This window comes from Sceloporus undulatus, chromosome 1 (genome assembly GCF_019175285.1).
Source record: "Sceloporus undulatus isolate JIND9_A2432 ecotype Alabama chromosome 1, SceUnd_v1.1, whole genome shotgun sequence".
Taxonomy (NCBI): Eukaryota; Metazoa; Chordata; class Lepidosauria; order Squamata; family Phrynosomatidae; genus Sceloporus; species Sceloporus undulatus.
The window spans coordinates 14965268-14991158 of NC_056522.1; the positions used below are offsets into that span (position 1 = coordinate 14965268).

General features: G+C 39.1%; 1 protein-coding gene across 1 annotated transcript in view; it reads right to left on the reverse strand.

Moving 5' to 3' along the window:
• The window catches only part of EML6 (EMAP like 6), a 205811-nt gene that overhangs the window by 36605 nt on the left and 143315 nt on the right, over positions 1 to 25891 (reverse strand). Inside the window, 5 exon segments of the mRNA XM_042472788.1 lie at positions 17275 to 17401; positions 18184 to 18385; positions 18494 to 18670; positions 22944 to 23032; positions 25498 to 25629. Coding sequence (XP_042328722.1) covers positions 17275 to 17401; positions 18184 to 18385; positions 18494 to 18670; positions 22944 to 23032; positions 25498 to 25629 — 727 coding nt within the window.

A 25891-nucleotide genomic window follows, 5' to 3' on the forward strand; every position in this document is an offset into this window, starting at 1 on the left:
GTCGCCCTCCTCTGGACACATTCCAGTTTGTCAATATCTTTCTTGAATTGTGGTGCCCAAAACTGGCCACAGCATTCCAGGTGAGGTATTTCCAAAGCAGAATAGAATGGCACTATTATTTCTCTCGATCTAGACATTACATTCCTATAGATACTTAGACAAAAGGCAAGTTCCAGATTTACAGAAAATAAATGGTATGTTTCTCTCTCCCCTCAAAAAACAAAACAAAACAAAATAAATGTTTAAAAAGTTATTTTTCTATTTATTTGTAAGTGACAAGAGGAAAATGCTATTATTATTATTATTAGAAGAAGAAAGGAGTGATGGTGAAAAGAATCTAGCAGCACCTGATTAATTTTAGTATGAGCTTTAATGGTTTCAACCAGCTAGTATTAAAAGTCCTATTAGAGCCCTTTCCACCCTTTCCTTTTTCTGTTGCAAGAGATTAATATGTCTCTCTCGCTGTAAATTGAAGAACAGCTGTCAAGGTGCCAATGAGGGAATTTGCTACTTTTGATTTTTCAGGACCGACAATTTAAACAGTTTAAGGCAGAAGAAGAGCAAAAGAGTGCTTCCCCTTTCAATTCTACCCTGCTATCTGTTGGAGATTGCTTTTGGTTGCCTGGACCAGAGTAACAGACCTTATCACCCCCATGACATCACACTGAAGCACTCAGATGTGCGCCTGGTAAAGCAATGAAGTCCTTTGAAGCAGGAACCTGGAAAGTACTAAATCTTTCACTTGCAATAGTCTTTTTTTCTTTCTGTTTTAGTACTGATTTCTACAATTTTCCTCTTAAGAATATTTATGGGGATAAGGTTTATGAGGAAAGCAAAGGTGAAGACAGATGTAATATTGTGAGGGACAATAGTTTTGAAAGCATCATTATTATCTCAAAAAATAACAATACATACGTTGTTCAGTCCCAGAGCAAGCTATGGGCAGATGGGTGATAAGTGGAAGAAGGTGGTGTGACCTACAGGTTTCCAGCATGTGAACAAATAACCTCACAATCTCCAGAAAAGTCTTGAAAATGTTTTTGATATATTTGTGGATTTTTAATTTCTTTTGTTAGTTAAGTGAAAGCTAGGAAGTTAATATATGTATACAACTTCAAATAAGAAGTAGGATAGCCTGGCCAGGGAACCAGAGAAGAACAAACTGAGCATTCATCTTGTCTTTGACTTTTAAGTTCTATATTTCTGAAACAGAAGTTGTGAAGCAGAGCTCACACCACAGAATAAGAATTGACTGTGACTCCTTGTTAAGAATGTTACATCTGTCTTCACTCCAAGAGGACAATGTTCACTATGATACGGCCATAACTGGATAATAAACACAAGTCATAATTTGAAAATATATACAAACATATATATTTTGTATTTTTCTATACATGGCACATATACGCATAAGTACTCAATATATTCATATATACATATGCATGTATATATACACACATATATCTTTCCTGAGTTCTGTTCACACTTTAAACATTAATTTAATAAATATGAACGTGAAGCCACATCACACATCATATAAGCCCCCAAGTATGTTTGATGAAAACTTGCTTATGACCCAAACAAGTTTTTTTGTTTTAAAAAATTAAAATGCTACAAATGCAAAAATATCTATGGTTAACAGAATATATTTACCGTTAATTAATCTTAGTAGTCTGAATGGAACATTCACAGAAACCTACTTTTGTTTTCCAGTGCATGTGGCTTATACTTACTTGACAATTCCCTGCCTCCAAAGGAAAGCAAGTTAAAACATAATATAAGTATTAACGCTTTCTTTCCAGTAACATAACAGAAAGTGTGTGTATACCACCAGTGGCACTCAGAGAAAAACACAGGCACTCTCAAATATAACAAAGAGACTTGAATGTTTTGCAGATGAGAGACATCAGGAAACTCAATGGGGCACTTGCAGGAGCTGGGCTGCTAAACCTTTCTCTCTCTGTGCCAGCGGGGCACTATGAAGAGAGTGTGGATGGACCTGATCCTTTCACCCTAGTAATAGTGAAATAGCAAACCTGAAGCCAGATGGACCAGGTGATCTGCTGAGCCAAGAGATGACTGGGTAGACTTATAATGCTCACTTCAGGCTTGCTGCCAGGGTAGCCATATAGACTCTTGGGGCCTGACCTCTTGCACCAGCTGATGCCTTTTGTAAAGAAACTATCTGCCTAACCTTGACTATGTGCCTGCTTCTGATTCCTCACTATTTCTTTGTACCCTACCTTTGGCCTGACCTGGCAACATTCTTAGCTTTGATGAACATGGCCTCTGCTTGTTACTCTGGACATTGACTTCATTCTGACTTTCACTCATTTTTTTTATCCTTCCAACATTACTGCTTTCAGGTCTGACCAGAATCATAACAGTAAATGATAATCAAGAGCAATAGCTTCTGTTTGGGTTTTTTAAAAAAAAGAAAAAGAAAAAAATTACACTAACTAAAGAGATCAAGGGTTGAAACTGTCCTGCATTACATCATTTCATACTGCCAAGGATCTGAAATGCGCACAGTATTGTTACTTGATCTTATTTTCACTTTCACTCAAGCCTGGTTAGCTTTCTAAGTTCCTTCTGGTGTACACATGCAGGAAAGTGGAGCATCTCCTAGCAAGCATTCCATCTCTGACTAATTGCACTGTACTTCTTTAGCCCCTCTCTGCTCTGAGTATGAGAGACCTTTTCAGGTTAAAGATTAGGGGAGTGAAATACCCATTCAGTTCCACGAAATACTACTTGTTCAGGCAAGACCTTTGATACAATAACAAGCTCTCCTGTAAACTCAGTGTTTTGTTTTTCCTGCAAATTAACTGCAGCCCTGCTTCATCAGACCAACCTTGTCACTAAGCAAGCATCCTATTTCCCATAGGTGATACCTGTGGGAAGGTTTGAATTAGAACATGAATGTGACAGCACCATCCTTCTTGGTTTCCTTTTTTAACTGCTATATAAAGATCCTCCTTTGATACTGGAAAAAAACCTTCTGGTCTAGTAGTCATGGAGATCTTTATCCTCTATGAATTTGTCGAATCTCCTTTTAAAGCTATCCATTATGGAGACCATTAGCACCTCTTGCAGAAGCAAGTACAGTATTACAATTTAACCATGTATTGTGTGTGAAAGGAGGAGCTGGGCAAGCCTGGTTGGTGCCAGACAATCACAGCTCAGGTAATGCTACCTAATAACTTAAAGAGGTACAAAGAGCATGACACAGAGGCTTGTGACAGAAGAGAGGTAGAGGAAACGCCTTTGTTGCTGTTGTTGTTGTTGTTATGTGCCTTCAAGTTGTTTCCAACTTATGACAACCTTAAAGTGAATCTATTGTGGGGTTTTCCTGGCAAGATTTGTTCAGAAAAGGTTTGCTATGACCTTCCTTTGAGGCTGACTCTGGAGAACAGGGTTTGAATCTCCGCTCAGCCATGAAGCCCGCTCTCTCAGGCTCAGAGGATGGCAATGGCAAACCCCCTCTGAAGAAACCTGCCAAGAAAACCCTGTGATAGGTTCACATTAAGGTCACCATAAGTCAAAAATGACTTGAAGGCATATAACAATAATAAGGGGAAAGATGACGTAGAGATAGGGAAAAGGTGTAATAGAGAGAGAACAGTCAGCTCGGGGAAGAACTGAATGGGGTTTTGTGGAACTGAGAATTATTGAAAAGTTCAGGGATTAATGTTTGATCTACATGTGTATTAATAAACTTCTATTTGTTTATTCTTTTTTACAACTGTGCCTGGCTGTTCCTGTAATGTTTTGATAGGGAGTCTGCTCACACTTACCGCAGTAAACCCAGTGAACAACACATATGTTGGTCCATATAGGGATCACTTTGAGGACCAAGTACCCAATCTAGGGAGGGATCTTGAGGGGGAAAGGGGCAAGGTGACTGAAGAAAGCCCAAGGGTTTGTAATTGCAGGACCAGCCTGGAGAGGGGATCAATTACACTGGGGTGAAGAAGTGATGGCAGTGGGCAATGGTGGTGCCAGTATCAGTGGGGCAGTGAATACATTTTGAGTTTCAGTCTGAACTTTAAGGGAACTATCCAAGATGCCTGTGACATTTTTGCTTGTGCCGTACCGATGATGAAGTGTTTTGGTTTTACATTTTAATATAGTTCTGATAAAACCTGTAAATCTGAAACAAGTGTAATCTGGATGTAAAACAAAAAACAAAAAAAACCTAGGTATCCCACAATGGTCAATGAGATTATCTCGGCCAAACGTCAGAGGGCAGAGAAAAATAAATTTGAATAAGAGTTGGTAAGACTGGCTAGGAAGAGGCACACATTATATAGCTGGGGTGATTTCAACTAGGCATAAGCAATGACCTACATAATTTGAACTTGATGAAGTTTATTTGGTGAAATTACTGCTGCTTCAGTCAACACATTTAGAAGAAGTATGTTTAGCTTGGAGAAGAGAAAAGCAATAATAAATTGTATAGCAGACTATAATTACTTGAAGGACTGCTACATAGAAGATGGCACAGACTTGTTCTCTCTTGCTCTAGAAAGGAAGACAAGAGCAAATGGGTAGAAATTGCAGGGAAGCCAATTTCAGATAAACTTCCTAACAATAAGAGCTACTAGGCAGTGTAACACTGCATTGAGGGGTTGTAGGCTCTCCTTCACTGGAGATGTTTCAACAGATGATGGACAGATATCTGTCAGGGAAGTTGTAATTGCATTCTGCATTGCAGACATAGTTACATTCTGCAGTGCAGCTGATTAGGTGATGTCTTATCCAATGCAGAAATTCCATTATTCCAAAGATTACAGAGAAGTAGTTTTTAAAGAGACATAAACATTAAGCCACATTAGGAGAAAGAGAGGGTTATAAACTGGAAGACTGTTAATATATTGGCTAGAAAGGAAAAGCAAAAGGGAGAAAGTGCACTCTGCACTAAGACAGAAAGGGAGAGAGAGAGAGAGAGCTGAGTTGGTGGAATCTGTTCAAAGCAATAAGGTGAAAACGTAAGGCTCATGGCAAGTGAAGCCTTGGACACTTGTTTTACTAATGGAATGAAAATATTACAGATTTTAAGAAAGGTTATATGACATAAATATTTGGGATTTTAGAAATGTATTCAGTTGGAGATGGGACCCATTCTTTGCCAATCATTCATTAAATATGTCAAGAGGTTTTAAAAAAATCCTGCTGTGAACATTTTCTTTGTACACTTTGTATTTTTCCATATAGTACATGGTTCCTCACTGTCCTACTTTTTAAATAGGTGACAGGAACAAAGAGGACACAGGAAGATACTTAATGAGAAGGAGGTACACCTTTCATTCAAAGGAAACCTGGAGGACAGAAACTTCAAGAAGCCTGGAACAGAAGATGCAGCAAAACACAGTTTTTCTGACAAAATGTGTACAAGCCATGGAACAACAGACCAGCATGGGCAGGAGACATAAATTCTGCTACTTCCTGAGAACTAGATGGGTCTAAGATTAGGGGTTGCCAGATCTCAGGGCCTGACACCTCAGTTCCAGTTCTCAGGGTGAGGGTGAGCCATCTTAGACTGCATTCACACTAGTGTTTTTGTGCCGAGTAGATCCGGGGCGATTCGATGGTGCATTACCGAATCAAAGTTCCCACTATATTTACTCCGATCAAATCACTCCATGGCAATTTAACCCTGTTTCAGTTCACATTACCATTTGTATCGATTTAAAATGGAGCTGAATTTCAATTGTTCTCAGGGTTTTTTTTTAAACTGTCAACCAAATGATGTGCATCTACATCACACTGTTTGGGCAAATCCTCCCCTGTCAGACTCAGAGGATGGCAGTAGCAAGCCCTTCAGAAAAACCCTTAGCAAGAAATCCTTAGGATAGGTTAACCTTGGGGAAAGTCACACTCTCTCAGCCAAGAAACTCCCAAGGCTTTAAATGTGGGGTATAAATGCAATATAATATGTGTGCGAGAGCTTTAGTTTGCACCAACTTGGGAGCAGAGTCTGTTATGGTTTTATTTATTAAGAAAGAGGAAAAAAAACGACCCCTAACACCCAGCCTCACTGAAGGTTTTTTTTAAAATGTCAAGCAAATCATGTGTAGTTTTGTCATACCAATGACGCCAGTATTTAAAGGTGCTGTCTACTGCAACTATGCAATAGCAAAGATGTGCATAAGCTGTCAAATTTTATTTTATTTTTTAAAAAAGTACACTGTTTAATGATGTTCCCAGGAGAACACCCTCCCTGGCTATGGCTTTGGCTAGCAGGGAGAGAGCAAAGGGATCCACCTCCTGCACTTTAACCCCCTCCCTCCCTTCCTGTACTCTGAATTGAATCGACAGAAAGTTTCCATTGGTGGCTGGTATAAAAAGACCAGTTTTTTTGAAAAGATGCATTGAAATCCCCAGTTCCAAAAGAACTGGGTTAAGGGGGGTTTGCAACCTACCTCCCAGAATTCAGGTCAAGAAAAACCGGTTTGCAAACCAGTTTATAAAGTAGTCTGAATGGCCCTATGGGTGAGAGCACATTGGACAAAAACGTGTGCACATATATATTATCATTTGTTAGGTTTGGTGGTTTTCATTTGAATGGTGCCTGTGTGCATCTGTGGTTAACACACAATGTCTCATGCTTAATGACATCACCAGGGTCATTTGTAGGTCTCAGATTTTGAATCTTAAGAGCCTAGGATAGACATGACCTGGCAATTCTACCTGGTATGTTCCCTGCACTCAGGTGGGGTCTAGGGTTATGTCAGCCTCTGAATCAATGGAAAATGGTAACTGAAGGTTTTGCCATCCAATACCAATCCAGAAAGAATTCTGCAATTGACAACTGGGAAAGAAAAAAAAGTGACCAATCAGGGGAAGTAAATTTTTTTAAAGGGGATGGAACCCTGTGAAAAGAGTCCTTTTAGAATCATAGAATCACAGAGCTGGAAGGGGCTTCATGGGCCACCAAATCCAACTTCCTGTTCAATGCAGGATCTCTAGCTGAAGCATTCCCAACAGGTACCTGTCTGGCCTTTTTGAACCCTCTGGGGCAGTAGAGAACAGGCCTGCACCTTAACCTCTATGACAGCTCTTGAAGTATTTAAAAATTGCAGTCATCTCACTTCTCATTCTTTTCTTCATCAAATTGAACACACCCCACTCTTCAATTCCTCCTCTTATGTTTTGTTCTCCATGCCCTTTATCATCCTTGTTGCCCTTCTCTGAACCAGGTCCAACATGTCTATATCCTTCTTAAAATGAGGTGCCTAAAACTGAACACAGTACTCCAGATGAGGCCTAACCAGCATGAAATATAGTGGGACTACTACTTCCCTCAACTTGGAAATTACGCTTCTATTAATGCAGTCTGAAATAGCATTCACCTTCTCTGCTGCAGCACCACACTGCTGGGTCATGTTCAACTTGTGACCAACAATAAATAATCCCAAGGTCCTTTTCATATTTAGCCTTATTGAACCAAGTACTCCTCATTCTATATCTGTGCATTTGGGTTTTTTTTTTGTCTTAAATGTAGGATTTTGCATTTGTCTCTGCTGAATTGTATTTTATTAATTGCTGTTGGATTTTCTAGTTTTTCTAGATCCTTTTGAATTCTGTTCCTATCTTCCAATGTGTAAGCCACTCCTCCCAGTTTTGTGTCCTTGATAAAAGTGTTGGATAGCAATGGCTCTAGGACAGAAAGCAGAGACACTCCACTTGAGAGCTCCTTCCAGTTTGAAGCACAGCCAATGATGACTCTTTGAACACTTCCTAGCTTTTTCTTATATTAATTGTTTTTACTTTTGCTTGGCTTTGGCTCTTGAGTGGTAGATTTTGTTTGTTTTGAGACCTTTCTTTCTTAACTTGCTTTTTCTCTCCTTTTGTAGGAAGAAGATTTCATCCTCTTCTGGACATGGTTTTTCTCAACTTTGAGGCTACTTTAGAGACCAATCTCTTGGGTCACAATGCCTGGGTCCTAAGCTATTTGGGATTTTCCATTTTACCGCATTTGGTTTTTAGCTTTTAACTTTATTTTTCCCCCCATCTTTTCTTTGGTGAGGCTGTATTTTCATGACTTTAATTTTTAAAAACCTCCTCAAATCTTTCCTTCGATTAATTTTTTTCTGGACTCTTTCTGGACCTTTTTCTGATCTCTTTCTGGACTTTACATCTGGGATGTATGGAGAGATCTCTTCTGATCTCCAAACAAATTTACCAGAATCTGTCCTTTGCATCACCACTATGAATTAGATAGACAGAAGATTCTGTTCTTTCTCTTTCCTTGTTGATCTGAAGGCCACATTGCTTCAAGGCTTTAAATCCTAAGAGCTGCATCTAACTGGTTCTAGATGGATAGAAATCAAGGTGAAGCTAAATTACAAGCCAAACGGCTTTTAATTTTGCTCAACATAATCCAGTATGGCACAGATATTTCATTTCAAGCTTTAATACTGTTTATTTTATACTGTATTTATTTAATAGGCTTCAAAGAGTCTTTCATGCAGAGTATAATCTTTGCAAGAAACATGCCTTGTTGTGTTTTGTTAGAAACGTTTTTTCTCTGAAATTACTGTATGTTTCACATAATATCCCTTTTCACACATTTATGCGCGCGCACACGCACACACACACACACTATTTGCTCTTTGGGAAATAAAAGAAACAAAAAACATAATTGATTTAATATGTGTTGGCTGTAGCTAGTTTTGAATATTTGTAAGCATCTACTTATTGTGTTCATGTGTAAGTATGTTTCAAATTACAAACACAAACAAGCATAAAAGAATATTAATTCAAGTTATAATAAGAGCTGAAGAGGATTTAGGAGACCTTTCTTTTTAAGCTACCAGAATTTTGCTATAGGTGCTAGCCTGGTAGTTCAGTGATGAATTTATCTGGCTTAAGCCACAATGTTTCCCTTCTTCTTAAAGAGTTATGTGCCTAATAACATCTCAGCAGCCATTTCTGGGGCACTGTTGCTCTCACTCATTTCACTGTATGGTTATTGTGGAGAAGTAGTACCTAATTATTTATGACTGACAATAGTTTAACACATTTCAAAAATTCAACCCACTACACTCTGGTATAGATTTCACATTCACTATCAAGGGGAATATCAGAAGAATACAAAGAGAAACAGCTATTTCTTTTCCCACATAGTATCTCTATAAACTGAAGATTTTAAAGAGGCATTTCATACTTCAATTTGAATAACATGGCAGTAGTGAACAGCCAGTAGGTGTGCCAATTAATATGTAGAAACAGAGAGATACCATTACACCGCTACTACCTCTAGTCTTGTCTCAAAGGAATAAACCAGCAAAGTAGAATTGGAAACCTTATTTATTTGGAATTTAATTTGCAGGGAGAATAATGTTTGACTAATAGGGTAATTGCTTATAGAATTGTTTCTGCATATTTTCAGCCTACCTCTGTTTGAACTGAGAGAAAAAGTAACTGTGTGATGCTCTTTTGGTATCACCTTGAAGTTGCCAGTATATCTCTCCATTGCTACCATGCCTAGAAGCATTTTTGCATATTTTAAAAAATGTGTCATTTTATTTGGATAAAGGATGGACATAAACAAACAAATAAGCCATGAATTTACATACTTAGGAAAAAAATAGTAGTAGTAGTATTAAATGGAAAGCCTGTGTCATGTTGGAGTGGGAAGAGGTTGATGAATGAGTAAGCATTCCACCTACTGGTATATTTGTATGTTATACACATTTGAAAGATGAAGACTCCATTGTAAATGTTTTGTTTTTGTTTTTTAAAAACTGGCCCATCTTAAACCCTCAGTAGATTCTCAAGGATTAACACAGGGCTTGGGAACTTGTGGATCTAAAGTAGTATACAACTGCAGTTTCCATCAGCCCTGGCCATCCTGGCCAATGGTGACAGATGATGAAAGCAGTAGCTCATGAACATCTGGAACCAAAGGTTTCCAAGACCAGTGTTAAGTGAATACAGGGTTAGAGTTGCCCTAACACAAGATGATTTCACATCCTACCTGAATATCCTAACATCTAGAATACTCTATAACAGTGTTTCCCAAACTTTGGTCTTCCAGATGTTTTGGACTTCAGTTCTCATAACTCCTGATTGTTGGTCAAACTAGCTAGAGCTTCTGAAATGTGGAGGACCAAAGTTTTGGAAACACTGCTCTATAAGACACTTCTTTTGCTTGGTAGTTTGGAATTTATAACTAACAAAGAATTCTCTTGCAATGTGCTATGCTGTGTTGGAGACATTTTTTGAATTTAAATTGAAACTTGGATCAATAATAAATTACATTCAGTTATGTGTTGATATTGCAGTGTATTAGCTGAATATGCCAGTCCCCCCCCCCCCTTCTGTACAAGGTGATTTTTTTTAAGGTGGGAAAGATTTCATCACTGTCTGTCTTTGACTGTAAGATACATGGAAGTTGGGTTCTTCTCTGCTTGTGTAATTTTGCACTGTACCTTTTACACTGATGGCATGGCATTTATAGACAGGAGATACTGGTAGAAATTCTCTTCACACAAAATGGTCACACATTCAGTGAACTGGCTAACAGTATTGTGCCTTCCTGACCCATGTCCACACGTTGAATAGAAGGTGTGAAAGGGCTCCTATTTACAACTCAGGAGTATGGTCAGAGACATGTGCTAACATCTGGGAGTAGCAAGAGAACATGGTGATGCTTCCTGCTCACACATTCACCAAAAATGTCAGTGCACCAGTTGAACTGGGTTACAGGGACATTCACTAACCAGACACTTTAAACATTCAGTTTCTCCCATGGACATATCAAAGTCAGATACATTCATATAAATCTGGCACTGGATAGCTCACTTATAATATTTTCCTTGAAAAGGAGGGCTGTGTGAAAGGCTCATACTCTTGCAGTTGTGCATTACCAGTCATACCACTTTTGCCATAGAGGATCATGGTATTACGTCCCTTCTCTTGGAGAGAGAACATTGTCAGGGTGGCATTAGAAAAGAGTGTAAGATGGCATGAAGAAAACAAATCTTACAAACATTAATTTAAACTTCTCCATGAAAGTACCCTCTGAAAAGTAAATACACATATAGATGAACCAACTTTACAGAATTCAGTCAGTCTCTGAAGTCAACTTTTGATGAAAAAACTTGTGGGAACTATTTTGAGGGATAAGTCAAACTGGCTAATTGTTAGTATCAGCCAAAACAAAATCAGCAAAAACAACCTTTCAAAGATGGAATAGTCCTTATATTTTAATGCAGTGTAACAAGGATACAAATGTAATAAGGCATCTAGTAATATATGATAATAATGTTCAAAAGGGAAACACTGGCACTATTTACATGAAAAAGGCTCATACCTGGATGGCAAATCTGTGACTTGGATGCCACAAGTGAATTAAGTAAAGGAAATCTGTGTCAATCTTGATTGACATAGAGCAGCAGGACCTATGAGACCAAAACATGCAGAGGCCTGTGCTCTTGGATCTTCCACAGCACATAGCTATCTAGCATACTTAATCAGAGGCAAAATTACACCACAGCACTGAGGATGGTGTGAGATACATTTTGTAATATCCACTGCAGTGGCTTTATCTAATAATTTGTATTTGAATTGTGGCACCCTTGCATTAAAAAGGACTAGGTCTAGGGCTCTATGTGTCTAGAGTTAGTGCTCCTATCTGCCTTATACATTTATTTTTATTTTTCATGGTCATTGCCATATTAGTTATTATTATAAAGAATATTGGTGCCTTTGGTCATGCAAATCAAACAGACAGATGCTGCAAACACCAAATAAAGATCAGGTGTTAGTAAATGGCAAAATGCAGCCCCTTGAAGTGTTCCACATATTAGTAACACAGAAAGACATCTGGAGGATCATCAGCATTCTAGGCTGCTCAGTCAAAGCAGTTTAGGTTCAGAGTAAAAATCTTTCTCTAATCCAAGACACAATGCATTCACATTGGCCCAAGAATAAGACTGTATGGCTTACAATTGTCCTGGATTGTCTGGCACAGTCCCACCACTGATCAAAATGCCCCGTGGTGTGGGAGCACTCCTCTTAGGACTCCCACACCGCGAGACTGTTCCTGTGGCTCCTTTGATAGGTGCCCCACTCCTAAATTACACAAACAAAGCAAAGGGTGGAGAGCCAATCAGAGGAGCAAGAGAAAGAAAGAAGAAAAGAAAGAAAGAAAGAAAGAAAGAAAGAAAGAAAGAAAGAAAGAAGAGAGAGAAATGGGCAAAAAGAGAAAGGAGGGAAGAAAAACAACAAGGATGGGAAAAGGAGAGAGAAACATCCATTAATTAACTTAATGAAATATACATCCCAAAATACCTGCAGAATTTCTGCTTTGAACCAAGGCCCAGCCCTGCCTTCTTAATAATTATTACAACACAAATTTTATGTCTTTTGTGGATTATAAATTACTTCTGCTGTAAAAATATGCTCTTAATATAAAGAGACATAAAACATTTCAATAGACAATAATAAGGAACTATTCAAGTATATTGTGCATTCGGTATGTAGGACTGAGATAAATAGCCAGTACAGTAGTGATTTTACTGGATTCTTCATTAGTTCTTCAATAAAGGTAACACACAGTATTGTATGTCTTTTTCAGTATATAAACACGGTATATGTTAGGGTCCTGGAGATAAAAATATAATTGCTCCATCAAAACAATTCTTCGTTTTGTCATAAATGGTGGCTTGTGAAGTGTTACATGATCCTCCCAACACACTGAGTATGTCCCTAATAATATTTCTCACAAGTATATAAACTCTGAGGAGCTGGGTACGTTCAGTTCTATATGCAAACCATATAGTGTTTTTCATCTTAATTTTTAACACACCAAATATCTAGCACTTATAACTAAACCGTGACCTATGTTGCTTGGGGTGTATTCCTTTGGGAGTGCTACTGCTTCTGTGAGCTTCTCTCTGATCTTCAGTCTACAACACAGTTGCTCACCACTTCCACAACCATCAACAATGCTATCGACAAATGAACTATGTGAGAATGCTATCAAGAAATTAATCATACTGTATTTTGTGACAGAGCAAAGCCATTTCTGTAGTAAGCCCTAAAGTCTAGAATGAAATGCTATGAAATTCATAGGATCACTATAAGTTGCCAGGTGACTTGAAGGCAGTTGCAGAATATTCCTGTGCTTTTTCTTAAAAATGAAAACCTAACTCAGAGGGCAACTGAAAATAAAAGAAGAGATATGATTAAAAATGCCATCTGGGAACTAGTTCAGCCTAGAAACTTGAATCTCAAAGGTTTTCAAGGCATTCACACTATGAATTTCACTGGGACTTTGGACAATTTACACATTCATTTCTAAGGCAGTACATGGCACAGATTTTGTCTTGTACTGCTGTTACCATGTGAAAATCTTATCAGAGAACGGTCCACTTCTCAAGTCTTCTCTTGAAATTCTCCTCATGTGAATGGAAATGCTTTGGAATCAGAATATTTAAAGAACTGCCACCAAGGTCAGCACTGCCTTTAATTGGGCCCTCAGTGTGGTACTGTGTGTGGGCTCCCATTCCAAAACCAGCAAGGCCCATACTGGAACTACAAAGCCCCTAACTATCACTACTCCCTCTCGGTCCCCCAAGTGGCACTGCTGCAGCCAATGATCTCTCTTTGGTGAATTTGCTTACTTGATTTGCAGTGGTCTAGGAGCTGAGAAGCAGCTTGCTTCAGTCCATGATACTGCCACTACCAAACAAGTTCACCTGTCCAGAGACAGCATCTGCAATATTGACAGGGTTACCACCCATGTACCACCAATATTGCCAGGGCTACCACCCATCCTACCACCCAAACTAAGCAGCAGTGACAAGTATCTGGCAAGATGTCAGCTTCTGTGTTCTTTGGAAGAGTACACACCAAGTTTTAATGCTACCTAGATCAATATAAAAAGTCTTAATCTAAGGTACGAAATGCAGCAGCCAGATTGGTCACCGGTACACCTAGGTCTGACCATATAACACCAGTTTTAAGATCTCTTCACTGGCTCCTGATTAGTTTCCGGGTGCAGTACAAAGTGTTGGTTATCACCTTTAAAGCCCTACATAGCTTGGGCCCAAGTTACTTGAAGGAACGCCTCTCCCTACACAATCCATCCCGCATTCTCAGAGCAACAGGGAAGAATCTATTGGATTACCTAAGGACCAGATTAAGATCTACTTCCCACAGGGCATTCACTGTGGTGGCTCCCAAATGGCTTGTGGAATAATAATAATAATAATAATAATAATAATCTAATATTTATTTGTATCCTGCCTCTCCCTGTATTGGATCGAGGCGGGTAACAACAAACATAAGAACAATAAAAATAAAACACAACAAACCACAGTAAAAACATAGCAAAACATATAAAATCCAATTCCCTATCTCCCTCCCACCTTAAAATACCATTAATGGCTTGCCGGAGGAGATCCGTCTTATTACCACCTTAGATGCCTTCAAGAAGGCACTTAAGACGGATCTCTTCCGGTGAGCCTATCCCCCAGACCTGCTATAACAGCTTTAAGACGACACTCCACTCGGAACATGTATGGGGAATCAGATATTGATATTGCACTTGTATAGGATTTTGATGTGTTTTAAATTTTTCTTTTTATTTTGAGAATGTATTTTAACTAATTGTAATTTTATACTTGTGTTGTTCTCCTGCCTCGTTCCGTAGGGAGAGGCGGGATATATATAAATTATTATTATTGTTGTTGTTGTTGTTGTTGTTGTTGTTGTTGTTGTATTCCAACACCACTGCAGCTGATGGAGTTAGGTTCACAAACTATGGCTTCATAGGGCACCTAGAATGTGGAACTCTCTACCCAAGGACCTGTAGGAAGTCCAAGAGGAGGCATACCCAGTTGAAGAAATCCAGCCCAATGATGTATGGCCAATCCCTGATTTCCCCTGAGAACTAATATCAGGGCAGTCATCCAGCCAGTAACAAGGTAGGGGTAGGGAGCAGGGAGTTATTGCAGATATCTCCTTCCTTAGTGAAAAAAATGTTTGGAATCAGTATGTTACCAGCAGAACTTTGCAACATTCTGCAATCAGCAAGTTACCAACAGCCAACATGTTCTTATAGAATATAAAAGAGTTAGTTATGTTTATTTAATGCTCCATTGAGCTCCCATCTTAGTTTCTACTCTTTCTTAGGGATAAAAAATTTCTACTCACACATAAGAATCAAGTATTTCAATGATTTTCTTTGCCTGATAACATTAAGAATGCTTTATGTTTAGGTGCACTTTTAAAACAATATTTCAAATTTTGGGATAGAGTGATCTAGGGTGTTAGACTTGATGACCCTTGATGTCTCTTCCAACCCTATGATACACTTTTTTGCCTAAAAAACACCGTATTTATGCAAACTTTTTTTTGCAGAAACACCACAAATATAACTGTATGGCTGTTGATTGTTTTTTCACAGAGGACAAGGAATTTTGTAGGTTTTTTTTTTTTTACATCCCACCCATTATTATATTGTTACAATTTTGAGAGTGTGGAGTGTGGTGTTTCCCCCATTTTGAGGATACGGAATGTGATGTTTTTTCTTCTGAAAACCAACTAAGGCAGAAAAAGCAAAATAGAAATATTTTAATAAATTGAAATAAACTATGCGTTAAGTCTATACGAAAGGAATTCATATAATAATAATAATTTAATAATAATTTGTTTTATTTATATACCGCTATTCCAAAGATCATAGCGGTGAACAGCAAGTAAGCTAATTAGCAAGTAAGCTAATTTGCCCCCAACAGTCTGGGTACTCATTTTAGCGACCTCGGAAGGATGCAAGCCTGAGTCGAGCTTGGGCCCTTTTGCTGGTCTTGAACTCGCAACCTTGTGGTTTCGAGTGAATGGCTGCATTACAGGCATTTACCTAATATACATTCTAATTTTCTAAAAGTAGCATTTTAATTTTCCTCAAACTAATTTAAAGTTAAATATGCTGAGAAAATATTGTTTGCAGAGAGGCTGGAAGAATGGCAGAAGAGAAATGTTAATTTTGTCTAAATGTAATTGTACAGCCCAAGTAGAGTAGACTCATAGAAACAATGGGACTTATGTAGATGTTGATTTATCAAACATATATTGTTTCAGAGGATTTATTCTAGTTGGGACCAGCAAATGGATTTAAGCTTTTGTCTTTGGTTCCAAAAATGCCGGAGGGATTTGTACATCAAAATTCTAGACTGGAAAGAGATTAACCCCAATTGTTATGCAGTGTTCCACTGCACAAATATGAAAATCGTATGTTACTAGAGTAACCTAGATGAAATTGTCCTGTGGCCATATTCTGTGCTATTCCAGCTATGAATAAATTAGGAAATCATTTGGGAGTGAAAGATTATATAGAACATTTCCACATGACTTGACCACTCTAGTTAGGGCTAAATAGTAGAATGGGAACATTTCATGTGATCTGTCCCTTCCACATCTCTTACTGCTGACGTTACTCAAATGACACAGGATGCACTCATATATAGACAGTAACTATATCAATTGTGCACCATACAAAAGAGCCAGGATTAGTAGTCTTTGATCCTGACGTAGCACCTGTTGTTTTAACAGCTCCATGGCTTAAAGGCATTTTTAAAAATGCATTATTTCCACTTCTTCTGTTACTCCCCTCCCACCCGCCCTGCTACAGCAAGCAGGATTCCAGTTTTGATTCACAGCATATAGGAGTGCAGAAGGGCATGCTGCTATAGCACTGGAATAATAACCATGCTGAAAGGTTAAAAAGACAAATTTAAAAATAATATCATACATGCTAACCATAACCAAAGGGAGGCTTCCTTTTCAAATAAATAAATAAATAAGAGCATTCCTAAGGTGTTCAACAGTAAAAATATTAAACAGTAAAAATAATAAAAAATAAAAAATAATCATCAACATCATTATCATCATCAAGCATATACGACTGCATACCAATATGCAAAATGGTAGAGTTAATTTCTGATAGATTTATTTCTCAAAAAGATAAACAATAACTCTAGAATTAAAAGGCAAATACATTCACATACACCATTACACATTAAGGTATATTAAAACAAATACAATTTAAAATTAATAGTCACATGCTACCTTGATATACATAGTTTAATTATGCAAAATAAATGCTTGCAGACTAATGTATATTTGGCTTGCAAACCAATGTGCGTGTCTGTTGTGTAGAATATTTTGTTTGCAGTGTTGTGCACAAATGCTTAGTTTCCCATGTTTCTAACAGTGGCAGCCAAGAAGGCAAATATTAAGTGCTTCCCCATGACATACCTTTCTTCCACTGAAATCTCCTTCAGTTGCTGGTGTGGCTTAGTGCCCTCCATTTCTCGGATGCTCACTGCATAGATTTTTGTAGTATAGTCGATAGCTTTTTCTCGTGCAACATCACTATCGTAACCTTGGACAAATGTGAATTTAAAAATGATATTTATTCAAGTATTTGCAATATTGCATGCGTAAATATAATCAGTTAAGTCAGTGGTACACAAAATTTTTACTCTTGGGGTGCCCCTTTACATCTAAATGAGGACATTGCATGCCTCCCAAGTTGACATAGTATATGGATAAAAATATTTCGTTTATTTAGGGTGCGTATTTTCATTCACACATTCATGTAAATTCATATTTAACATTTTATAAGGATATAACATTGTTCAAATTAGAACATCATTTGAGTAAATTCAATATTTAACTCAACACATGTGTAAATTTTACACTTCAAAAGGTTTGGGAAAAGGAGGAGGAAGAGGGATCAGAGTCTTCAAGTCTCGCACCCCCCTTGAGCAACTCTTGTATCTCCCTGGCGTCCTGCCCTATGTTTGATAACCACTGAGTTAAGTACAAATGATGCTGCTTTCAAATCATCTTTAAAAAGAAGGCTTCAAAAAGACAGCATACATTATCAAGATTACGTCTGAATGGAAAATGTGTGGTTAAAGATAAGAAGGAAAATGCAAGAAGAATCTAGCAGCACCTTTCATATTAACTGACATATTTCAACATAGGTTTTCATGGATTCCACCCACTTCATCAGTTGAAGGCTGATCTGACTCAAGTCCACAAAAGTTTATGCTGAAACGCATCAGTTAGTATCAAAGGTACTACAAGATCCCTCCTCGCTCCCCTTTATGGAATTTTAAAATACAATGAACAAAATGCCTGGGCCACAAGACCCTTTACCTCCATCTTCTTCTGCATCAGTATCTGACTCCTCACTGTCAACTAGCTTGCTTTCTTGGGTTCCTACAAATTCTCGAGTCCAGATCATCAGAGCAGTATCAGCTCCACCCACCGTCAAAAGCACGGAATCATTATGTAACCACCGGGCATTGGTGACATGAGCACTGTGGCCCACATACTTCTTGAACTTGGCATGCTGACCCTGCAAAATGAACAATTTACATTTTCAAAAATGTCTCTGTTCCCATGGTTTCCCGCCTTGTCATAAATCCATTCTTCCATTTGCCAGGTCAACTACACTGTTCCTTACCTTTACTGGATATCTGAAGAGCTTTACAAACCCAAAATCATCTCCTGTAGCTAAGAGAGTACTGTCTTTGGTAAGTGAAGCTGCATTGATGACTGTGACATCACTATGCATTGGCCAAATTCCTTCACAGGTAGGACCAAGGACACATGTCCAGGTGTCCCATTCAATTTTCTCAATCTGGAAAGTAAAATAAATAAATAAAAAGTGAAACCATAAATATGTGAGCAACTCAGTTTCAGAGGAAGTAATTCTTCCAGCAACTATACAAATAAAAAAGGTTTGTTAGGTCTAAATAATATAAGAGGGAGTGATATAACTTTTAGGATGCCCAGCATCACAGTAAAGTCTCCCACAAGTATGAATGCAAATCGGGGTTCCTCTCTATATACCAAAGGTATTTGCATTTGCGCATGATGTCAATGGTGTGGGCCAATGGAATGGAAAAGATAAGAGCTCTCTACAATTATCTTTGTACAAGAGCTCTTCACAATTATGGTCACTTAAATCAGTGGCCATTAACCCTCTTTGTATCAGCAGAAGTCAGACAGGGACATAGTGGAGGGGGGGGTTGGGGGGGGTTGGACCCCTCCCTTCAGGCCTGGGGATGTTCAAACTCCTTCCTTCCCCCCCTCCTTCCCTCCATCAAAAGCATGGAGGGCTCAGATGGAGAGGGGGAAAAAGGAGGAAGACAAAAGGCTCAGAGAGAGAGAGAGAGAGGGAGGGAGAGAGGGAGTGGGAGGAGAAGTGGGCCGGGGTCTCTCCCTGTGCTTTCTTTCCCTTTCGTTTCCTCTCCATCCCAGTCCTTCCACTCCTCCTCCTCCTCCCCTGTGCTTTTGCCACAATAAAAGTCTCCCAGTGCCAGTCCCTTCCTGGGGAAGGAAGACAGGAAGGAAGGAAAAAAGGGAAGGAAGAATGGTAGGAAAGGCGGGAGGGAGAACTGAAGAAAAGAAGGAAAAGGAAGAGGAGAAAGGAAGAAAGAAAAAGGAAGGAAGGAAGGAAGGAAGGAAGGAAGCTTCTAAAAGGAAATATAAAAGAAAGAAAAGGTGGCTTCTGACTTTGAGTCTCTCTTACCCAAAATGCTGAGGACTAGATGTATTTTGGATTTTTTCAGAGTTTGGTATATTTATATATGTATAATGGGAGATGGGACCCAAGTCCAGCCATTAAAGCCATTTATGTTTCATATGCATCTCATAGACATAGGCTGAAGGTAATTTAATACACAATATTTTTAAAATAATGTTGTGCTTCTGCACACTGAGCAGTCAGCAAAATCCTGAGACCACTATTCCTTGTATAATTCAATAGTTCAATAATTTCTCTAAACCTTCAGGATTCCTAAGTTTCCTTGAGTTGGGGTCAGACCAGATGCTCTCATGGTCAGTTTTGGGTTTTGGAATAATTCAATTTCAGAAGTCCGGAGAAAGGAGACTCGGACTCTACTTTGTACATTTCTTCTGATAATGAACAGTCATTTCTGGATTTTTGCAACAACAAAAAAGAGGAGGATCTGTGATGCAAAAAACCAAGAAGCTTCCTTCTTCCAGCTTTGTTTTTTCTTTTTCTTTTTTAAAAGGTAAATAAAATAAAATTCAGTTAGCTGGCCCCTTTTTAGCATGTCAATGGGGATGCTTTGATGGAGAGTTCCTGCATGGCAGAATGGGGTTGGACTGGATGGCCCTTCTTGGGGTCTCCTCCGACTCTATGATTTTATGATTAATTAATTAACATATGGAATCAATCTAAGATGATGAATCGGGGCTGTTGAGTCCTATGGCCATGCTCCAGGCAATGCTAGACTGCAGGCCCCATCATCCAGCAGCACCACAGACTGCTGGGAACTGCAGTCTAATAAGGCTGCACACTGCAGAAATAATCCAGTTCGACACCACTTTAATGCTATGGAAAATCCTGGGATTTGTAGTATGTTGTGCCACCAGAGCTCTCTGACAAAGAAGGCTCAATGTCTCACAAAACTACAATACCCAGATATTGTTGTTGTTATTATTATTATTATTTTCTTTTTCCCACCTTTCTCCCAATATATGGACTCAAAGTGGTGATTTTCCATAGCATTAATCTATAGTATGTCTTTCTACAATGTGGATGGACACCCCCATTACATAATTTGTTGGGGATGCTTTGATTTGGATTTCCTGCATGGCAGAATGGGGTTGGACTGGATGGCTCTTGGGGTCTCTTTCAACTCTATGATTCCATGATTCTATAGCACTCTGAGCCTACTGTGATTTTAATTGTTTTTAAAATTAAAAATTTTAAAGTTATAAAGTCTTATAATGCAAGCCATGCACTGATGGACTACTGCACTATCATGTTTTATTGATTGATTTTATGCCCTGCCTTTCTCCCAAAATAGGATTCTCTTAAAGGGGTTTGTTTTTCATAAAAAGAAAGGAAGGTATAATGTCTCGGATTTAAAAATTATGATAGATAGATAGATAGATAGATAGATAGATAGATAGATAGATAGATAGATAGATAAGTCTTGGCATTAAAAATTGTGTGTGTGTGTGTGTATGTCTTGGAATTAAAAATCCCTCTTGGAAGTGGGAATGAAATGTTGTGTGGATGCAGCCTGGGTTCTTAGCTCAGCTCAGAAGTTGGAATGCTGTGTCTCAAAGCATGAACAGAGTGTCTCTAAGTATGAACAGAGTGGCTGCCGCTCATTGCTTGAGCAGCTACACTTGGGCCTGTTACAGACAGCCAAAATAAAGCTGCTTCGAGTCACAGTGGAGGTATGGTGTTTCAATGATGCATGCGTCCCAAGAGTCCAGAAGCCACACCAAAGCCATGCTCCAGTCATTAGGGCTGGAGCGTGGCTTTGGTGTGACTTCTGGACTCTTAGGACACATGTATCATTGAAACACCATACCTCCACTTTGACTCGAAGCAGCTTTATTTTGGCTGTCTGTAACAGGCCTTTGCTTTATCGAGCTGAATTTATCTGACATAAACACCTTCAGAGGAAGGACTCAGTTTGCATCTGCACTGAAAAAATAATCCAGTTTGATGCCACTTTAACTGCCCTTGGCTCCATGTTGTGGAATGCTGGGATTTATAGTTTGTTGTGGCATCTGACAGAGATGGCCAAACAGCTCCTCAAAACTACAAATCCCAAGATTCCATAGCACTGAGCCATAACGGAAGTTAAAGTGGTGCCATCCTGAGGTAAACTCTCAACCCTCTTTTTGTGTTTGGGGGGGGGGCTCTTAGCCTCTCAAAATGGTGGCACTTAGTCTGGACCCCCCTTCCCAAAATCCTGGCTACGTCCCTGAGTCAGATGATAAATCTCCAGTCATCAGCTCAGCTAAAACTGACTGTTCCTCTCCTTCCTCAACTGTCATAGGCAATAACCATTCTATCTGATCATTACACTGTATAAAGGAGTTGGCATCCCAATTGGCTTTCTTTCTTTCTTTCTTTCTTTCTTTCTTTCTTTCCACTCAACCCTCCTTCCCCTTTCTTGTGTTTTTTAAGTGGAGAATGTGTTGACTGCTTATCTTTCTTACAACTATACATGACATCACAGTTTAAAAATTTGTCCAGCTTTTCATAATTTGCCACCTTGTATGGATTCGTTTAGTCACTGACTTTGAAACTACCAGACATAACTGAACTTTTTTTTTTAAGTCCCTTTCCACTGACATAACTACCTTTTCCAATACCCAGATAAATGTAAATAAAAATGTTTGGTTCGTGTTATGTACTAATGGATAATTTATTTTATTATTTAAGAGATTTCTGTATTGTCTCACCAGCCACAAGGGCTCCTGAGCCAATGAACAAATAAAAACAATTAAAACAGCACAAAGGAAATGACTTGAAGGCAGCCAGCAACAACTGAGAAAAATGTTTGAACAAGCTATTAAAATACTCTCTAAAAACTTTTAAAAGCATCCTAAATACAATTTTAAAACAGTTAAAATACAGCAATGTCAAACATTGAAATCTATGCAAAACTGTACATTTAGATGCCCACTGGAAGCTTAAAAGAGATGGAGCCTAACTTCCTTGGGCAGGGAGTTTAACAGCTGGAGTGCTGCTGCAGGGAAAGACCTGCTATGTGTACATGCCAACCTATTTTCTTGAGGTGTTGGGACATACAACCAGGTCTCCTCTGAAAATCTCAAACTTCTGGCTGATTTGTATGGGAGGAGGTGGTCTTTTAGATAGCACCTTGAATGGAGTATGGCCCTACATTCACAAAAGGGAGTCAGTGTTATGCTTCCACTGTTCTCAGTACAAGGTTAGTGTGAGGAGATACTAGTACAAAATAGCCCAGGGGAACAGGTTGAAACATATTATGCTTTCACAAAGTCTGAGAGAGAACTCAGTACACCAGCCTGAACATTAGACAACTCTCCTTCTAGCACAGAGTAAAGTAATAATAGTAAATACAATTTAAAAGCTCAATTTGTTTCTTTCCTACCTCAGTGGGTCTTATTATATGCCTCTTTCCTCTTGGTGCTTCAAAAAATAACTGTTCTTTGGCACCAGAATTGACTTGCAATAGCTTCCCTTGATTATAAAGAAAGATTGTATTACAATCAAACTCAACAGATTATCTTGGTATTAAATTGGGAAATGTCAGGAAAAAGATGGGTGAATCAGTGTTAGCATCATCACCCAGGGTGTCATCCAGTGTGCGGGGTGGGGCCTGTGGATGGGACCTCCAGGGATGGCCCAAATGGGCGCCACCTACCTCTCTGCCGCACACTGCTCTACACATGAGTAGAACAGCACATGGCAGGGAGGCGGGGCTGGGCATGCTCCCTCCCTGCCACATGCTGTTCTACTCACTCTACTCACATGTAGAGCAGCGCGCGGCAGGGAGGGAGCATGTCCAGCCCCCTCCCTGCCACTTGTTGTTCTACTTAAGTGTAGAGTGGTCCACAGCATGGAGGAGGATGGGCTGCTCCCTTGCAGCACACTGAGGCAACAGTACCAAGCTGGGGGACACTCGGCTCCCTTGGTGCCACTGTATCATTCTTCTCATGATACTGTTCTCATGAGGAGAAAGAGGCAACAGCACCGAGGTGGGGGTCCTGACCAGGTGTTACTCCTCTTCTGGAGAGTCATCTAGTGTGGTCCACACCCTCCAGCAATGCCACTTGGGCAAATTCTTTCTCTTTTGAACAATCACAAAGATAAATGCGATCTTTATCTCTGAGAAGAATAAAAAGTCTGGATCCCAAACAGCCTACAATCAGATATAACCGTTTCCATAGTAGTGGAGCACCTTTAGTACATTCCAGCAAAATGCATGTTTTCTCTGGAGTAAAGCTTAAAGAATCAGAATTGAGGAGCATGGTCTGCCTTTCTGTGAGGCCACCAAGAAACATCCTCACATTAGTTTTATATTAAACTTTTAATAAGGAGCAAACGATTCAAGAAAAGGATGATAGCTCAAGTGGCACTTTCAAGACTAACATTTTTAAATAGGTAAACAATAGATCTGATGCACAAAGGGAGAGGTAGGACTGATGGCTGAGCTTGCATTTGCGTTGTTGACATGACCTCCTGACAATTCAGTTTTATACAGGGATATGAGAAATAGTTTGAATTCTTAGTTTTTTGTGGGGTTTTCGGGCTGTGTGGCCATACTGTATTCTAGAATAGTTTCTTCCTGATGTTTCGCCAGCATCTGTGGCTGCCATCTACAGAGAATGCATTCTCTGAAGATGACAGCCACAGATGCTGACGAAACATCAGGAAGAAACTCTTCTAGAACATAGCCACATAGCCTGAAAACCCCATAAAAAATTATGGATGCCAGCCGTGAAAGCTTTTGACTTCACAGTTTGAATTCTATTATATCATATCAATAATTTTTTTCTCTGTGCACATAAAACTATATTGGCATCCATATGCATGACTGTAAGTCACAGCAGCTGTCCACACAGGCCAAAATGCCCATGTTCCTTCTGTCCTCACATTGTCCTGTTCAGACGATGCAAGTCAAAACCCTGGGGGCAGGATAGGGCTGATCCTGGGCTAAACTACTGTTACTCCAGGGTAATTTGACCCCTGGTTTGCCACACAGTTTCCTGGAAACTCAGGCACAAACCCTGGCTGTTTAGGCAGCCCCCACACTCCTTACTTTGCTGTGCCATTGCTTGTATTCAGAAGCCCTGTTGCCACATGTGATGACATTAGTGCAGGAACGTTCCCCATTTCTCCATCAGAAGCAGAGATGGGGGGCTTATGAGTATGAGCGACAGCATAAGGTAAGGAGCGCACGCTAGTAGCTGGCAACAAATTCCAGGTCAGCGAAGGGACAGGTGTGTAAACACCGACCCCCTTCCCCACTCCAACCAGAGGACCGACCCAGGTGAGCCCATCTGCTTGTCCCCACAGACTGACATCGCTTGATTGTGTTGTGTTTCTCATTTACACTAAGGAATGACTATGCAAAGTAATCATATAAATGTTCCATTTTCATATGCAGGTATTCTGTTAATTGTCATCATAATCAGACTATGCTTGAGATGAATTCCAAGTCAGTGTATCAAAACAGATAAACAATGATTTTTATAAAATTATTAGTTTTCAGATACCAAAACTGTGTCATGGTACAATGGCATTAATAGGACAAAACTATGTATTCAGTGGGGCTTATTCCAATACTGCACAAAATATTACACCTTAAGCATATTGTAAACATTTGGCAATGAGATATAGCAGAAGATGCTCTGGTGCAACTCTGGCGTCATCACATGTACTTACATAGATGACATATATCTTTGTTTTCAAAGCACTAGCTTTAGCTTGATATACATTGCTCAAACCCCAAAAAATGTGTTTATGATGTCTGCAACTTGTTTGAAGAAAACTTAATGGATTAATCACACAAGTTTTTGTAGATTTTGCAGATTAATCTATTGTTTAAATTTGCATATAGATAAAAACATTATTTTATAAGCAGAAAGTCATTCATTTTTCTCTTTGACCAGAAAAAGAACAGGATTGGGTTTAAAGTTTACCTCTTGAATCCCAGTCAATGTGTGTGATATAACTGGATGCTCCTTTGCAAATGCCAACTCTTTTGCTGGTAAGCACATTGTAAATATCTACAAAATTGTCATGGGAAGCTACAGCCAGATATTTTCCTGAATCTATAAAAAAAAAGATATTCACAGAAATATAGATAATCACAACAGGACATTGTTTCCTTTTTTTCTTTTGTAAATGCATATGATTAAATTAATGGAGCTCTTGGGTTTTGAAATGATAGAAAAGCATCAGGCACAATACCATTGTATTGTCCAGTCAAACTGGGAATGTGTCCATCCCACATTTCTTCATCTGTTGCCATAGAGCCTGTAGTCTGGAAGATTTACCTGCCACTAACAGTGGCTGCTATGTTTCCTTGATATA